The following is a 19643-nucleotide window of genomic DNA, read 5'->3' on the forward strand; positions in this document are numbered from 1 at the left end:
ACCGTGCCGCCTCTACACTTCTTATATCCACTGTAAATCTGTCAAATTTGTTTTTTAAAGGGCTTTATCAGTTATGTTTAGAAATGTTAAGTGTATATTTACAACCTCCAACCAAAATAATCCTGATCACCAATAATCCTGTGCACGTCTCCTTTATAGCAGACGGTGTTGAAGCTATTTATCGAATAAGACCACTGTTAGTGTGATGAGTGAGAGAGGCTTATTGGTGAAAAAAAAAAAAAAGGCACTGAATGACATGTTTAATGCTGTATCTGTAATGGTTAAACTATTATTGTAAGGCCATGTTTTATTACCAGAAGTGTAACCGAAAACTCGACTTCAAGCTGTGATACTGGAGTGTGATTCTAATACCCGATAATGTGACTAAGCGGGATTTATTTCTTTGGTTATGGTATTTTATACAATATCTGGAGGATTGCTGATGACCAGAATAGTATACTGATTTTTAGCGATTCATATACTGTAGGTCCTTCGTCCACTGGGAAGGGTTCTACGTTAAAGTTGTTAATATGCTGTGGCAGTGGGGGCGTGCCCAAGCGTTGGTCTGTGAATGGAGGGCAGTCAGGGAAGGTACCGTAAGTGGTGGAATCCTTGCACCTGATGGGGATTAACCTATGTTTGTGTGTCTTCCCCAGTGACCGTGCCCTTTAAAAGGAGAGGAGAGCAGAGAAAGGGAGCTCTCCCCAACCAGAACACTTGTATGTGTGTGCGTGGCTGGGAAATGAGTGAATGAGCTGAAAAGCCACACATGTATTGTTAAAAATAAATAGTTCATTGAGAACTCAGTTCTGGTCTGCCATGCTTCTGTGCTCCACCCACCACATATGCATTTCTTTCTGCCATTTGAAAGCGCAAAGTGCCGTGACAATAATGCAGTGTGTGTAGTGTGGTTGGTTGGGAGGGAGGGAGTAAATGTTTATCATATCCCCCAGTGTCTTTACCAAATAAAAGATCCAGTCGAGCATGAAAATCTCTTTTAGGAGCTGACTTAATCATTGACTCATGAACCCCACTTACAGGAATTTGTCGTACACACATGCCGTTCATGCTGTGTATTTCCTTCATACAAATATCTCACCTACTGTGTATTTTTGTCCAATAAGGAAATGAAGAGGAAGATTCTGATAATGTCTAAGACCCCCTTTCAGTGTTGACAAGTATCTAGTTCCTCCATCACATTGTCTCCATAAATAAATGAGTTCCTTTTTGCTTTCCAGGCAGTGTGTGGCATTAATTTTGCTTTGTCAGTATAATTTGTACACTTCCTTATAGCAGATTAATTCTATGCCAAGTCTGTTACTTTTTATTGCGTTGTGTGCGTGCGCACGTCTGGCCATTTTTGGGAAACTTATTTACACTTGCATGTCATTAACACGAAGCATTTGTTAGCCTTAAGCATTTGTTGAGGATTATCTATGCGAGAGTTTTCATCATCTCTTGTGGAATGGGTGGTGGATAAGATCTGATGAAAGGAGGCGTAGAGAGCTTGGCAGGAAGTTTGGCAGGGGCTTGGTTAACAGTCTCACTTTCTTTCTCTCTCTCACACACTTTTTTGCTGTGCTGAGTTCTCTCGACAAGGACTAAGGCATTATTAATGGGCTCAAAACTGAGAAGCTTGTGGTAGGTTTCCATACTTTTCTGCTTTCTTGGAGGAAAGTCATTGCACCATTCACCTGAGGCATTTCAGAACCAGATAAATGTGGGTACGGATATGCATTTGGTCGTCTTTTGCTGAACAGAGATGCGCTGGTTTCCATAGAAGCTTTGTGATCTTAGTGCTTTCCCAGGCCAGAGAGAAAGGTCTGAGTTTTGCGAGATGGTGACCTTTCTAAAACTTTGTTTCTGTTCAGTATAAGTAAATCCCACTGAACTTGTGGATAATGCGTGCAGTGGGTGCTGCTCCGGTTCAGGTGGAGGGTCAGAGACTTTCATGGCTTGCTATGGTTGTGACTGTGGTGGCGATCACCACATCCTCGCTATCGGCTCTGTCCCTATACCACGTGCTGGCTCTGCAGGCAGAGGTGGAAGTGCTGAGGAGCGAAGTGAGCCGCAGGAGAGAAGGATGCAGGGACGCACTGGAGGAAAGTGTGAGAGGACCTCAGCCTCCACAGCAGCAAAATGACGACGACAGGAACAAAGCTTTGGTGAGACATACAGTACCTAGAGGTGGCACAATGCAGGGACGTTTCTTTGTAAACCTAGAGTGCTCACTAAATAAAATGTTATAGTTACTATGGGGTCAGCTGGGAAAATAATAGCCCACCCCAGCACCCTTTTTAATAAGAGTCCTTCAGCATCTACACTTACAAAGCATGTCCTTGTAGTACCCCTCTGAGAATTACTGCCATGTAACACAAAAAGAGGATTTATTAATGGTCTGGCACCATCTGAAAAGCAGATAAGCTTTTATATTTATCAACAGCCTTAGTACTTCCTTTCAAATGGGTGGTAGTGCGGCAGTCCGATAACATTTCTTCTCGAGGGTTGTGTATAATATGTGAGTCACTTCTCTGTCCTGTCCTCGGAGCCTGCAGGTGAGTAACAGTGTGGCGCCTCCTAAAATGCAGATGGATGCTTCTGGAAGACAGCAGGAGCAGTTCAGACTGAAGAAGAGAAGTCTGGGAAGTGAAGCTGAACAACCAGGCGAGTCCTCTTTTGCTGTTGACTTAATTCTGTATCCTGACTTTTTGAGCAAACTTACCACGTGGAATTATCAGTAAAACTGCCACATCTACAGTCTGCGCTCTGCGGTCTAATGCATAAAAGTGTGCACTTGCAGGAAGCACTGACTGTTTCACTCGTTTGCTTACTTTACATGTGAACAGGTAAATGTGGTTGTGTGGTTTTGACACATTTGGCATATAGTAAGAAGAAAAGACTAAATATGCAAACAGATGGTGAGAGATTAAAAGCGCATAAGAAAATTGTGCAAAGCTGCAGTACAGCATCAATAAAAAGTATGTTTGACTAGAATTGAAAAGAACAAAAAAAAAACATCTAACCTAGAGATACAGTGCTGATTGAAAGTTTGTGAACCCTTTAGAATTTTCTATATTTCTGCATAAATATGACCTAAAACATCATCAGATTTTCACACAAGTCCTAAAAGTAGATAAAGAGAACCCAGTTAAACAAATGAGACAAAAATATTATACTTGGTCATTTATTTATTGAGGAAAATGATCCAATATTACATATCTGTGAGTGGCAAAAGTATGTGAATCTCGAGGATTAGCAGTTAATTTGAAGGTGAAATTAGAGTCAGGTGTTTTCAATGAATGGGATGACAATCAGGTGTGAGTGGGCACCCTGTTTTATTTAAAGAACAGGGATCTATCAAAGTCTGATCTTCACAACACGTTTGTGGAAGTGTATCATGGCACAAACAAAGGAGATTTCTGAGGACCTCAGAAAAAGCGTTGTTGATGCTCATCAGGCTGGAAAAGGTTACAATACCACCTCTAAAGAGTTTGGACTCCACCAATCCACAGTCAGACAGATTGTGTACAAATGGAGGAAATTCAAGACCATTGTTACCCTCCCCAGGAGTGGTCGACCAACAACGATCACTCCAAGAGCAAGGCGTGTAATAGTCGGCAAGGTCACAAAGGACCCCAGGGTAACTTCTAAGCAACTGAATGCGTCTCTCACATTGGCTAATGTTCATGAGTCCACCATCAGGAGAACACCGAACAACAATGGTGTGCATGGCAGGGTTGCAAGGAGAAAGCCACTGCTCTCCAAAAAGAACATTGCTGCTCGTCGGCAGTTTGCTAAAGATCATGTGGACAAGCCAGAAGGCTATTGGAAAAATGTTTTGTGGACGGATGAGACCAAAATAGAACTTTTTGGTTTAAATGAGAAGCGTTCTGTTTGGAGAAAACACTGCATTCCAGCGTAAGATCTTTATCCCATGTGAAACATGGTGGTGGTAGTATCATGGTTTGGGCCTGTTTTGCTGCATCTGGGCCAGGACAGCTTGCCATCATTGATGGAACAATGGATTCTGAATTATACCAGTGAATTCTAAAGGAAAATGTCAGAACATCTGTCCATGAACTGAATCTCAACAGAAGGTGGGTCATGCAGCAAGACAACTACCCTAAACACACAAGCCGTTCTACCAAAGAATGGTTAAAGAAGAATAAAGTTAATGTTTTGGAATGACCAAGTCAAAGTCCTGACCTTAATCCAATCGAAATGTTGTGGAAGGACCTGAAGCAAGCAGTTCATGTGAGGAAACTCGCCAACATCCCAGAGTTGAAGCTGTTCTGTACGGAGGAATGGGCTAAAATTCCTCCAAGCTGGTGTGCAGGACTGATCAACAGTTACCGCAAACGTTTAGTTGCAGTTATTGCTGCACAAGGGGGTCACACCAGATACTGAAAGCAAAGGTTCACATACTTTTGCCACTCACAGATATGTAATATTGGATCATTTTCCTCAAATAAATAAATAAATAACCAAGTATAATATTTTTGTCTCATTTGTTTAACTGGGTTCTTTTTATCTACTTTTAGGACTTGTGTGAAAATCTGATGTTTTAGGTCATATTTATGCAGAAATATAGAAAATTGAAAGTTTGTGAAACCTTTACAAGCACCACTGTATAAGGCAGGGGTTCTCAACCTTTTCTACGTTGAGGCCCACATATTCATACTTTTAACCAGTCGGGGCCCATTAAAAAAGATCCCCAGTTATTTTGGCTCATCTATTCTATTAGAAACTTATCTATTGTAAAGTGTATTAATGGGATGCAACATCACTCCCTGTTACAGATGGGAGCCCAGGAATTAAATAAACACACTAAAAACAAACTGTTTTTAATTTTAGGTATTGTATTTAAAGGTCCCATGGCATGAAATTTTCACTTTCTGAGGTTTTTTAACATTAAAATGAGTTCCTCTGACCTTCTTAAGTCACCCCAGTGGCTAGAAATTTCATAATGTGTAAACCAAACTATGCCCACCCTTTGTCAACACTTGAGAATGGCGCGTCAAAATGGCGCGTTGATAGTAACCCTTTACTACGTCAGCAAGGGAGATGATCCCCACGCCCCCCCCCACCCACTGTATGGATTGCCCGCCCAGCTCAAAAGTTGCCACCAAACATGGAAGTTGTGCTGTACATGGATGTGACAACACAGAAAGGAGTCTGTTTTTACTGCCGACGGGAGAGCCCCTGAAGACACAGTGGCTTAATTTTATTTACTCCAATAATACACCATCGAGTCTACCTAAGACGGTGTATGTTTGTCGGAAGCATTTTCCTGATGAATGTTTCCACAACTTGGGACAGTACAGGGCAGGTTTTGCACATCAACTGTCACTGAAGCCTGGGTCCGTACCAAGCATCCCTGCCGCATCAGCCACAAACAGCGAACAAGTAAGTGTATAACTGTTAAGTCGTTTTGCTGTGTTTTAAAATCGGTGCCACGTTAGCCTTGCAATGGCTACATTAGCTGTGCAGCTAACCGCTTCCTGCAGTTAGCCAGGTACTCTGCGCTACAAAACCAAAAAGCATGCAGCATGCTCTGTTATAATAGCCAATCAAAACAGTTTTTACAAAGACACCCACATTCTTTTTTTTAAGTCACTCGTTCATTTTATTTGTTTTGTTTGTTCAGTAAAAACCCAAACATTTGTTGAATTTATTTTATATGACGTCAGTGCGCGGTATTTTTCCCTTCGCGGTTTGTTCCTTCTCTCTCGCCATAGTAAGACACCCACATCTGCTTGTTCTGACCCACTGGAGGTAGCGTCAGTGCTGTTAGCCAATCAGAGGTAACACGTTTACATGTCATGAATATTAATGATAAGAGCTGAAATCCTGTCGCTCTCCCGCCACCCGCTCCTCCACCAAACTAGAACAGCCTGAAACAGGAGAACCACAGCATTTTTTTTCACCAAAACCGGCTCACAGGGCATTCATTCATACTAGAGACCACCACACAATTAATGAAAAAATGATGCCATGGGACCTTTAAAACTGTATGGATGTGCCGGAAGCCAACATAAAACCATGTATGCAGGGCATTCTCAGTCAAAAGGGATTAATGATCCAAAAGTGGATTCTGGTCCATTAACGCAAGAACTTATTGCCGTGTTTGTGTTCAGCAAACAAGCAAGTTATTAAAACCAAGAAGTACACTCAAAAGAAGGTGGATATAGAAACCACTCAATGGGATTCGATCCTTACACATTAACAAAGAAGGATTTTCCTATGAAAGAAAAATTGCAGAGGAGGAATGTGACAATAATAAAGACTTGTTCTTAATTTACTCACAAATGTATTTATTCCATTGGAAAGGTGTACGTCGAACCAGCTATTGGATTTGGGACACTACGACATCCTGAACTATTTAGTATTTGGCTTCAAACTTGAAGAAAAATTTGCGGTCCAGTGGTTGAGAAACACGTAAGACAGACAAGGTAGCCTTCAAGCATTTTGTTATAGTAACAAGTCAAGTCAAAAGATGTTGAGGAGAGAGGGGAAAGCATCACAGTAACCTACAGTAAACACTGTAATCCAGAGATACATGAGATATTGCATAAATAAATAAAGTAAAACTTCAAGGATCCATGTGTTGCTTAGAGTGTATACAAAAGAATTGAAGGAAGTTAGAAAAAAATCATTAGTATAAAAGAAATTCTATCCAATCCAGGAAGGAATGTGAGAACTGATATACTGTCATTTTAATTTTATTATTACATTAATGGCATTTAGCAGACACTCTTATCCAGAGCAACATACAACAGAGAAGCCTAGGGAGGAGTTAGGGGTTAGGTGCTTGCTCAAGGGCACTTCAGCCATTCCTGTGGGTCCAGGGAATCAAACCAGCAGCGTTTTGGTCCCAAAGCTGCTTCTCTAACCTTTAGGCGACACGGTGGCTTAGTGGTTAGTACTTTCACCTCAGACCAAGAAGGTTCCAGGTTCAAGCCTCACGGCCAATGGGAGCCTTTCAGTGTGGAGTTTGCATGTTCTCTATTACCCCTTTTCCACCAAATCAGTTCCAGGGCTGGTTCGGAGCCAGTGCTGGTGCTGGTTCACAACTCGTTCAACTCGCGAGCCAGCTGAGAACCAGTTTGCTTTTCCATAGCTCGCGGTGCTAAAGGAAGCCACGTCGTTACGTCGCTGTATACATCATTACGTCGCTGTATACGTCAGTTACGTCGCTACGTTTGCATAAACCTTGGCACGAATATCTAAGCAAAAACAATGCGGAAGAAGCAGCAGCAGCAACAATAATAATAATAATGGATGACTTCGCGTTTGTACAGCTGCTGCTTCTCGTCGCTTAAAAATGGCGATCTTTCGCAATCTTGTTATTGTTGTTGGTCTTAACAACTCCACCCCCCCCGCTGACATAAGCGGTTCTTTCCTCTGGCCCAGCAGAGAGTTGGTGCTAGCCTGGAACCAGTTTTTCTGGCCCAGAGCCAGTTCTTTGTCAGTGGAAACAGAAAACCTGGTTCCAAACTAAGCACTGGCCCCGAACCAGCCCTAGAACTGCTTTGGTGGAAAAGGGGCATATGTGGGTTTCCTCTGGTTTCCTCCCACAGTTCAAAGACATGCAGATTTGGTAAAATACCCAGCCACTGGGGTTGCACAAGCCAGTGCATACTTGGTGCTGGTCCCAAGCCCAGATGGATTGGGGAGGGTTGCATCAGGAAGAGCATCTGGTGTAAAACCTATGCCAAATCAATTATGCAGAACAGATCCGCTGTGGCGACCCCTAATGGGAGCAGCTGAAAGAAGAAGGGGAAGAGGGAAGAGTCACTGTAACTCAGTACAAAGTTATTATGGCTATAATTAAACATTTTTATCCTGTTTGGGAGTCGTCTCTTCCAGGATGAAAATGGCAGCATCTTACAGTTGCGTCACCATTACATTTTTTTTCTTTTGTTAATCATCATAGATATCACTTGCTAATTGAGTTGAATTGAATGAAATCCCTAAAATCGTCCTCTGCCCTTGTTCAGTGTTTCAGCCGTTCTTCCAGATGATGGCAGACAGCAAAAGGAAGATATTTCAGAAAGGTAACAGTCATTAGCATGCTCGTTCTTCCATGTTTAAAACAGCTGACGTTTGAAAACTTGGCTTTTCTTTATTTTGAAAGAATAAAGCAATTTATTCTAACTATTAATAAAAAGGTTACAACATGAAAAAAAGTTGCTTGTTTTTTTTAATATGTTTTGTCTGACATTTGAACATAATTGTGTTGGCTTTACTTAGAGTTCGCACAAGAGAAACACACTGGCATTCCGTGGCAGGCGGGTCTAAAGCGAGGCGAGGCTCTTGAGGAGGATCAGGATGCCATAGTGGTCAAAGAGGAGGGCTACTACTTCCTTTACGGTCAGGTAAAACACTATCATCCACCTATTATTACCCAGGTAACAGTTTTAACAGCATTTAGAGCTAAAGACAAAAATGAGGTATGGGACAAAAAAATGAACTTCATAAATGGCTTAATTTTTTTTTATTTTGTTTGAATTTTCTTTCTGTGACAAATACGAACAAAGTTATGCCACTTTGAATGATGAAAGGTCTGGCTAATTTTGGTCAATTGATCTACATGAAAAACAAAGGGAAAATGATCAGAGAAAGTGTGACCACTGTCCTAGAATAATACCCTTCTAAATGTTCTAACTTCTTCTAAACCTTTTGACAGCTCAATAAAATAAAAAGGAGATGCCAGGTAATTTAAAGTCCGTGAAAATTATAACTCATTTATTAATTTATCACTAATTAGTTAATTAAATCTAATGTATTAAGAATTAATTAAAAACTCAGCATGAACCAAAAAAAATGGCCATAACATCCATACTACTTGGAATTTTTTTTTTTTTAAATTTCACTATTCAGTAGATCTTTGTCAAAATCATCAATCATCCTCTCTTCATTTTTTATAAATCTGACTGTAAATCAATAGTAAACATAAACTAGACCGGACAATTCCCCGGGGGAAATTGTGAGAGGATGCAGTGCGCGAAGCAATTCGGTCACGCATGTTTGCTGGCCGTGAATGTGTGACCTGCAATGATGTTTCAATGCAATGATTGTGTGTGTGCTTGAGACAGCAGCCGTCATGAAGAAGAGCTATTCAAGAGTATAAACAAAGTGACTACAGGCGGAAATTAGCATGTACTGCTATAACCTGGGACAGACATCTGTCCTTACCACAAGGATAATGTTTAATTTGTGCACTGTCCCTTTTAAAAATAAAATAAACTCTGAACTCTAAGAAGAGTGTTTGTAGTTTGTATGTACGAACAGAAGTGTTCCTAATAAAGTGGGCGGCTAAGGTGAAGTGTCATGCCGACCGAGGCTGTTTTTTTTTTTTCACAAAAAAAAGAAATTCACAAAATTCTTTCACAGTGAGCGCTAGAAGGGTCTCCTGAATAGACTGATGTAATTTTTTGTCTGTAGTGTTAAAAATGAGAGACTTTTCTGTCACTTTTATAATGGGTGTCAATGAGCTAAGACACACAAGGTCTGGAGTTTTCTGGTGTATTTTACGAAGGACCAGGCCTCGAACAATGACAAATAACTCGACAACGGAAGCAGCTATTCACAAAATTCTTTCACAGTGAGCGCTAGAAGGGTCTCCTGAATAAAATGATGTATTTTTTTGTCTGTAGTGTTAAAAATAAGGACACTAGAGCGATTTAAAAATGAGAGACTTTTCTGTCACTTTTATAATGGGTGTCAATGAGTTAAGACACACAAGGTCTTGAATTTTGTGCTGTGTTTTACTACGGAACAGGCCTCGAACAATGACAAATAACTCGACAACGGAAGCAGCTATTCACAAAATTCTTTCACAGTGAGCGCTAGAAGGGTCTCCTGAATAAAATGATGTATTTTTTTGTCTGTAGTGTTAAAAATAAGGACACTAGAGCGATTTAAAAATGACTGACTTTTCTCTCACTTTTATAATGGGTGTCAATGAGGCCTGTCAGCTGCCCTGTCCTCAGTTTGACGCTTGTCATTCAAAAACTGTAAATCCTATCGTTGAGGTAGACACATTGTGTGAATCAGGACAAGTTTTACTACTACTTTTGTGAAAATCATGTCTGTAGAGTGAAATTTGTGGCTGAAAACACAGTTTAAGCGAGAAAGTTTGAGCTTTATTTTCAACCTCTCTCCACTCTAAGTTAACGAGCTTCACTGGTGTGTAACGCAATAGACACCCATTCAAAAGCCGGATTTTCTCCCAGAACCCACATGGCGGTTGAGCCGGGACTGATCCGAAAGTGTAGAACCTAGCAGAAAAGTTGAATGCCAGATCCACAGAGGAGAAGTTTTCCTACGTTTTAGAGTTTGAATCACGTCTCTAGGTTAAAGCATGCCAGAGCAGCGGACGTTTGAAAAACGTTGAAAAAGTGCTTTTTTAAAATTAATTCCATAGAAATGAATGGGGTTTTTTTGTCGCGAAAAAATCGTATTCTGTAGAGAAAAGTAATAGCATAGCGAGTCCGATCGAGCCGCACGTTTTGATATATTGTTTGTCTGTGTGCGACGTATGGTTATTGAGTTATTCGAAATCAAAATTTGCGTAGGAGGAAGAAGAATACGGAAGAAGAAGAAGAAACACGTAGAAGAACAATAGTTGCAGTGGTTTGCACTGCAACCTATGGGCTCCCCTAGGGGAGCCCATAGGTTGCTGTGCTGCAGCACTGCATCCTAACTACCTCAAAAACATAATTGCATGATATGAGTAATATAAATCATTTATTAACTGAGCCGTTTCAATGGAAAACTCCAGCCAGATTTCTGTGACTTCTGCCCAGACATCCAACTTGTATGAACCCCAAAAAGTATGTGATGCTCCAAATTACTTGAAAATAACGAAACCGTCAGTGACAGCATAGCTCTCTCCAGCCCGTCTAGTCCAGAAGGAACGATCTAAAGTGGGCCACCTTGTGCAATAAATGTTGCAAGCTATATACACTATATATAGAAGCTATATACACCCTAGGAATACCGACCTATTTGCCAGAAAGAATCCAGAACAGCGAGGAATTGACCGAGAAGCAGCTTTTTTTTTTTTTTTTGCTTTTTTTTTTGTTGTTGTTGAACTGCTCATTAAGGCTTAATTGGTCCATAACTTCATTAATAATTTTAATTAAGCAAATCTGGGTAGAAATTATATACACCCTAGGTCTCCCTACCTTCATGCTAGAAAGAATCAAAATCGGTGAAGAATTGAGGGAGAAGAAGTGATTTGTGTGGAAACTGCTTGCTAGGGCTTAATTACTCCATGTCTTCATTATGAAGAAGAAACCTTTTATTCGTCACATGTACACTTCAAGCACAGTGAAATTCATCCTCTGCATTTAACCCATCTGAAGCAGTGAACGCGCACGCACACACACCCAGAGCAGTGGGCAGCCACATCAGAGCGCCCGGGAAGCAGTCAGGGGTCAGGTACCTTGCCCAAGGGCACCTCAGTCCAAGACCGCCCCACGTCAACCTAACTGCATGTCTTTGGATTGTGGGGGAAATCGGAGCACCCAGAGGAAACCCACGCAGACACGGGGAGAACATGCAAACTCCACACAGAAAGGCCCTCACTGGCCGCTGGGTTCGAACCCAGAACCTTCTTGCTGTGAGGCGACCGTGCTAACCATTACACCACCGTGCCGTCGCAATTATTTGCAATTATTAATTGCAATTATGCAAATTTGGGTAGAAGCTAGGCTACCCCAGGCAGACCTACCTTCCTGCCAAAAAGAATAAAAATCAGTGAAGAATTGAGAGAGAAGAAGCAATTTTTGTGAAATGTGGACGACGCCGGATGGATGGTGGGTGACAGGTGATGGACAACACATGATGGCATTTAAGCTCATCGCCTGTCAGCCGGGTGAGCTAACAAGTGATGCAGACAATTGCATTAACTAACAAAAAAAAATGAGATTTGGCATTATTAAAACTTTTATATAATGCATCAATGACTTTGAACCACAGTCTAGGTAAATTCATTCACACACCTCTACATCTGTTTACAGAAAAAAAAGAAAGCCGAAGTAATGGAGGATTTTGTGGACTATGTCAATACAAGCATATTCTGGGGAATCCTAAAATACAGTTTCAAAACTAGACTTGAGTTAAGTCATGGTAGCATATGTGATCCAAGCTCAATCAGCAGCAGTGAACCGGGTGATCAGTGATTGGATGACCTGATTTTTACATCCCTATAAAAAAATGAGCTGAAAGAGCCTTTAGTATAGGCAGTGAGACTGGTGTCATGTACAATGAGAGAATTGTTTACTTTCTGCTGTAAATATACCTATATAATTTGCTTATTAGACACTTACAACACTGAACCATCCATTTACTGACTGCTGAAATTCGTGAACATTCACAGACACCAGTGTTATTTTCTTTTAAATCATTATTTGTTCGTTCGTATTGTTCATCGTTCTGTGTCATGAACTGTGCCCTCACATGTTCACACAGAAGCTGTTTATACAACCCCATTTCCAAAAATGGTGGGATGCTGTGTAAAACATAAATAAAAACAATGTGAAACCCCTTATGGAATGGAAATCCTATGTTTCATTGAAAATAGTACAAAGACAACATATCAAATGTTGAAACTTAGACATGTTATTGTTTTTTGAAAATTATATGCTCATTTTGAATTTCGTGCCAGCAAAATGTTTTTAAAAAGTTGGGACAGGGGCAACAAAAGACAGGAAAAGTTATGTAATGTTAAAAAAATAATAATAATCAGGTTCATTGGCAACAGGTCAGTAACATGATTGGGTATAAAAAGAGCATCCCAGAGAGGCTGAGTCTCTCAGAAGTAAAGATGGGGAGGGGTTCACCGCTCTGTGAAAGACTGCGTGGGCAAACAGTGCAACAATTTAAGAATAACATTCCTCAATGTAAAATTGCAAAGAATTTGGGGATCACATCATCTATGGTACATAATATAATTAAAAGATTCAGAGAATCCAAAGAAATCTCCATACATGAGGGGCAGGACTGAAAAACCACGATTGGCTGTCCGTGATCTTCAAGCCCTCGGGCGACACTGCATTAAAAGTAGACACATGTCTGTAGTGGAAATCGCTGTATGGGCTCAGGAACACTTCAGAAAACCATCATCTATGAAAACAGTTTGTCACTGCATCCACAAATGCAAGTTAAAACCAGATATAAACAATATCCAGGAACACCACCACCTTCTCTGGGCCCGAGCTCTTTTATGATGGACTGAGGCAACGTGGAAAACTGTCCTGTGGTCTGACGAATCGAAATTTTAAATTATTTTTGAAAATCATGGACACTGCGTCCTCCAGGCTAAAGAGGAGCGGGACCATCCAGCTTATCAGTGCACAGTTCAAAAGCCGGCATCTGGGATAGTATGAGGGTGCATTAGTGTACATGACATGGGTAGCTTGTACATCTGGGAATATGCTGCCATCCAGACATCTTTTTCAGGGAAGGCCATGCTTATTCCAGCAAGACCAATGTCAAACTGCTTTCTGCACATCTTAGAACTGCATGGATCCGTTGTACAACCCCATTTCCAAAAAAGTTGGAACGCTCTGTAAACTGTAAATAAAAACAGTATGCGATCATTTGCAAATCATGGAAACACAATGTTTCATTGAAAATTATACAAAGACAACATATCAAATGTTGAAACTGAGATTTAATTTTTTTATTTTTTTATTTTAATATGTGCTTATTTTGAATTTGAAGTCAGCAACACATTTCAAAAAAGTTGGGATGGGGTATGTTTACCACTGTGTCGCATCACCTCAACTTTTAACAACACTGTAAACGTTTGGGAACTGAGGAGACCAATTGTTGTAGTTTTGAAAGAGAAATGTTGTCCCATTCTTGCCTGATATACAATTTCAGTTGTTCAACAGTTTGGGATCTCCTTTGGCGTATTTTGCGCTTCATAGTGCACCAAATGTTTTAAATGGGGAGACAGATCTGGACTGCAGGCAGGCCAGTTTAGCATCTGGACTCTTTTACTACGGAGCCATGCAGTTTTAATATGTGGTTTGGCATTGTCTTGCTGAAAGAAGGAAGGCCTTCCCTGAAAAAGATTTTGTCTGGATGGCAGCATATTGCTCTGAAACGTGTATATATCATTCAGCATTAATGATGCCTTCCCAGATGTACAAGCTACCCATGTCATGTGCACTAATGCACCTTCATACCATCATAGATGCTGGCTTTTGAACTGTGCAGTGATGATAAGCCGGATGGTCCCTCTCCTCTTTAGCCTGGAGGACATAGTGTCCATGATTTCTAAAAAATAAATAAATACATTTTAATTCTAATTTTGATTCGTCAGGCCTCAGGACAATTTTCCACTTCCCCTCAGTCCATTGTAAAAGAGCTCAGGCCCAGCTCAAAATGAGCATATATATTTTTTTAAAAAAACAATACAATTTCTCAGTTTCATTTATTTATTAACTTTGCCGATTAAACAGCAGGGAATCCATCAACGGAGCAATAAGCTCCAATACCTGAGGTCCCACAAAATTACAAAAATTTAAATCGTAGAATAAATAAATCAACAATTAAACAAATTAGTAAAAAAAAAATAAAATAAAAAAACAGCCTAGAAGTATACAGACTAAAAGCAGCACAAGCTGGTACTGAGTGTGGAGATTGGCCGACATGTATAACATTTTACACATGCACATTTAAAAGTCTGTGGTCTATCAATATCAAAATAAAGCCTACTTAAATTACTATAATATTAAATAAATGTCCTCCTTAAACTGTGAAAGTGATTGATTCAAATTCCTTAAATGCGGGGGTAAAATATTCCAGATTCTAGGACCACGAATATAAAAACTGTTGTGAAAAGTTACAGTATTAGCCTTGGGTACATTTAACATAGTTCCGCTAGACAAATCTAATCGCCTAGTAAACCTTCTAGGTACACTAATAGAAATATTATGGTCTGTTGACATAGATTTAAAAAGATAAACAAGATCCAGGTACTCATGCCAGTAACACAAAGGAAAGAGTCCTAGCTTTAACAATCTGTCCTTGTAGTTAACATCTGATCTAAACGAAAGAGATAAAATATACTTAGTTGTGCATCTCTGGATTCTCTCAACTGAGGAGAGCAGGATAACTGATTGCGGAGCCCAGACCTGAGAGCAGTACGCCAAACAACTTCTGACCAGAGAGATGTAAAGAGACTTCCGCACCTTGATATCTCTAACCTCAAAAGTAGACCTTCTAACAAAGCCCAACATTTTACTTGCTTTAGCTAAAATCAGTTGGACATGAGAGTTCCACTTGAGATATGGTGTGACTGTAACACCAAGGTCCTTCTGTGACTCAGTTGTTTTGTCAGATGCATCCTTCAATTGGTACATGGTCAACAGAGGCTTGGAGCTTCTCATGAATGACAGAAGCCCACACTTAGATTAAGGTCCATCCTCCAGAGATCACACCAACTACATATGCTGTCAAGATCGTTTTGCGGGCATGCACTGTCCTCAGAGGTGTTAATTGCGCGATAACACTTGGTGTCATTGGCGTATAATGCAACAGATGATGATGTGACCACGCAGGGTAAATCGTTGACAAACACAAGGAACAACAAGGGCCCAAGTATAAAGCCCTGTGGCACTCCAGAGAGTACTGGAAGTGGCTCCGACGTTTTGCCCAAGACTATCACTCTCTGATTGCGATCAGAGAGGTAGTCCTTGAACCAGTTTCAACATTTGATATGTTGTCTTTGTACAATTTTCAATGAAATATAGGGTTTCCATGATTTGCAAATTATTGCATTCTGTTTTTATTAACAGTTTACACAGTGTCCCAAATTTTTTGGAATTGGGGTTATAAAAGAGTCTGGGTGCTAAACTGGCCTGCCTGCAGGCCAGACCAAAATATGACAAAGGAGACCCCAAATTGTTGAGCAGCTGGAGTTGTATATCAGGCAAGAATGGGACATTTCTCTTTCAAAACTACAGCAATTGGTCTCTTCAGTTCCCAAACGTTTTAAAAGTAAAAAAAACCTTGTTAAAAGTAGAGGTGATGCAACACAGTGGTAAACATACCCCTGTCCCAACTTTTCTGAAATGTGTTGCTGACATCAAATTCATAATGAGCATGTATTTTAAAAAATTGATTTCAGTTTCAGCATTTGATATGTTGTCTTTGTACTATTTTCAGTTAAATATGGCGTTTGTGATTTGCATATCATCACATTCTGTTATGTTTTACACAGCATCCCTACTTTTTTTGGAATTGGCTTTGTAAAACCAGAAATCAACACAAAACAGTATTCTCTCTTTTTTTTCCAGGTTTATTACAAAGACCCCACTTTTGCAATGGGCCACATTGTGATCCGCATGAAAAAGCATGTGGTTGGGGATGAGAGTCAAAATGTTGTTCTGTTCCGCTGCATCCAGAGTATGAACATGAAGGTTCCCTATAACACCTGCTACACAGGAGGTAGGTGATGGCATTTAGCAAAAAAAAACAAAAAAGTTTGCACTCTGTTTTCATGACTTGTTTGCATTTAATACCATTGAAAAATAATATTAATAGTCCCTTAATTAAATTCATATTCAGCCACCATGCATGAATGCTATTTAGTTATTTGTGCTGTTTGGTTTGTGGGCTTCAGGGATGGTGAAGCTAGATGTTGGGGACAGAGTGGAACTGCTCATACCTCGCCTCACAGCAAACATCTCTCTGGATGGAGACTGCACCTACATGGGGGCCATCAAACTGGCCTGATCTAACTCAGAGATGGAACTCTACAAGATAGTGGACATGAGACACCAGGTTATACTGCTTTTGGAAATCTCAGAACACAGGTTTTCAAACGCTTTCTTTCACTAACCTGTAACGATTGTGCGTTTTGCACAACTTAGTGTATAGTTAGAAACTGAGGAATTCTTTACACGTGGAGGTTGATGAATGTGGGCTAAATGCATGTAAATTAGCTATGGTAAAGTTCCTCTCGGTGTGAATGAATATATGTGAATGTGTATGTACATGGTGCTTTGTGATGGACTGGTGACCCATCTGGGGTCTATTCCCGCCTCATGCACAGTGCACCTGGGATATGTTCCAGACCCAGGATAAAGTGCTGACTGAATATAAGTGAATGCATGGGACATGTGGACCCAGTCTACCTGTGGACCTTGGAAACTAGAGTTAGCATGATAAAGAATTCAAGCCCAGAGCTAAATTGTATTGCTGTCCCCAAGTCTATAAAGACCTGGCCTTTTGAGATGGGCCTTTCAACAAGTTTTGAACACTTCTTCGGCTACATTTTAGCATTTACATAAATCATTTTTCTTTGTCTTAAATAATGGCATATGGTGCATGCAAGGCAAGTTTATTTATATAGCACATTTCATACACAGTGGCAGTTCAATGTGCTTTACAGAAGTAAAAGCAAAACAGTAAACAGAAAATAAAATTACATAAAATAAATGGGGAAGAAAAATAAGAATTAAACAATAGTAGAAATAAAATAAAATGAAGTAAAAGTTCAGTAAAAGAAAAAACAGCAGAATAAAATAGAATAAAAGTTAAGTAAAATTTAAAACATGCAGAGACTGTAAAAGTTAAGAGTTTAAAACATGTAGAGATGACTATTAATAATTTAGCAGAAAGCATCTGAAAACAGCTTGGTCTTTAATCTAGATTTGAAGCTGCCAACAGCAGGAGCATTTTTGATGTCCTCTGGCAGTTGGTTCCATAGCTGTACTGCATAGTAGCTAAAAGCTGCTTCACCATACTTTGTTTTAACAACTGGTTTTACCAGTAAATTTTTCTGCTGCGATCTGGTAGATCTGATTGGGTTAGGCTGCTGCAACATATCAGAGAGGTAATTGGGCCCTGTACCATTTAGAGATTTGTACACCAGCAGCAATGCTTTAAAGTCAATTCTGTAGCTTACTGGAAGCCAGTGAAGGGACCTTAGAATTGGAGTAATGTGCTCTGTTCTTTTTGTTCGTGTGAGAACCCTAGCTGCTGCATTTTGAACCAGCTGAAGTCGTTTGATGGTCTTTTTTGGCAGGCCTGTGAAAAGGCCATTGCAGTAATCAACCCTACTAGAGATGAAGGCATGCATAAGTTTTTCCAGATCATTTTTTGACATAAGTCCTCTTAGTTTGGAAATGTTTTTAGGTGATAAAATGCCGATTTAGTGATTGCTTTCATGTGACTGTCAAAGTTTAGCTCGCTATCAATGAAAACACCAAGATTTTTAACCATTTCTTTTGTTTTAATCCCCTTTGTGTCAAGAATAGTGGTAATCCTGAGTCTTTCATCTTTTTTCCCCAAATAGAATTACTTCTGTTTTATCTGTGTTCAGCTGAAGAAAATTTTGTGACATCCAGTTGTTGATTTGGTCGACACACTGGTAGAGACATTCAAGGGGGGCATAATCATTAGGTGATAGAGCAAAATAAATTTGGGTGTCATCTGCATAGCAGTGATACAAAATTGAGTTGTTCTTGTGCAGAGACCAGACTGCTCAATACCAGTTAGGGCACAATACCAGTACTATAGCCTAACAGCTGTTATGGTCAATTTTCATATTGCTTTTACGAGCATAGAACATGTGGGGAATAACCATGCACACAATACAGTTTTACATTGCTAATGAAATGAGCCAACAGTTAAATTACATGTTTTGAATACTACTTTTTTTTTAGCCATGTGATTTGTTTGTGGTTACGTGAGCTTTCTTTGCATTTCAGCAGAGGGCAGCACTGGCACAGAATTGGACCACAATCCTATAGCTTGTGGGTTTTTTTTTTTTTTAATAAACCACTGGTTTTGTTTTTTTGTTTTTTTTAAAAGGGGGGGGGGGGTAATGGGAGGTATTTTTTTCCATCATGATGTTACCCATTTCAACCATATGTTCAGTCTTTTACAATTACTGGCACAAAGTGAGGAGGTCCTTGCACTCACACCTATTTACAGTATATAGTGTGTGTTTCAGTTAATGATATGTGAGTAATTGGCATAAATTTGTGATTATTCTATACAGCTAATGTGAACTGTTATATTCACAAATGTCCTTCTTAAAAAATAGTTAAAACAGTTCTCATTATTGGTATTAATATCAGTACTGATAACAGCAGAATACTGAAATATTTCAAATTAAACCTTCAGAGGGCATCAGTTTCCAAGACAAAGCTTCTGTGGCAAAGGCATGAAATGTTTGTGATTAAAAAAAAAAAAAATGCATCTACAACTTGAATCACTGATATATTTCCGATTTTCTTTTGACTATTTAGCGAATAATATCTTTATTAAACCCATATGTAATATTTAAATGAAGGGGCAAATTACCTTTTTTCCCCCAGTAGAGTTCCGCTCTCTCTCTCTCTCTCTCTCTCTCTCTCTCAAGCAGCCATGGACTGTGCTTTTGCTATGTGCTTATGGTGAAAATACAGATTGGTTTAAAGCTGGGTTATTTAGTTAATCAAGTTTTTTTTTCCCTTTTATAGGATTTTAATGGCAACTATTATAGGGTGCTGTATGTACAGAAACATGTTATGAATTTATTTCTCGGGTATTTATTAGGAGGAATTCTGAGGTTAGGGAATATATCAGGAAGAAGGACCTGGTGTCTAGGTATTATTTGTAGTGAAGTGAGG

At 39.8% G+C, this 19643-nt stretch overlaps 1 protein-coding gene across 1 annotated transcript; it reads left to right on the plus strand.

Moving 5' to 3' along the window:
• Positions 1-1590: 1590 nt before the first annotated feature.
• Positions 1591-17390, plus strand: tnfsf13b (TNF superfamily member 13b). Its single transcript, XM_060928741.1, has 6 exons — positions 1591-2165; positions 2589-2664; positions 8001-8057; positions 8254-8378; positions 16320-16470; positions 16646-17390. The coding sequence occupies exons 1-6, from the start codon at positions 1902-1904 to the stop codon at positions 16756-16758; spliced, it is 786 nt and encodes a 261-aa protein (XP_060784724.1). The 5' UTR covers positions 1591-1901; the 3' UTR covers positions 16759-17390.
• Positions 17391-19643: the final 2253 nt, after the last annotated feature.

This window comes from Neoarius graeffei, chromosome 9, assembly GCF_027579695.1.
Source record: "Neoarius graeffei isolate fNeoGra1 chromosome 9, fNeoGra1.pri, whole genome shotgun sequence".
In the NCBI taxonomy this organism is placed as follows: domain Eukaryota; kingdom Metazoa; phylum Chordata; class Actinopteri; order Siluriformes; family Ariidae; genus Neoarius; species Neoarius graeffei.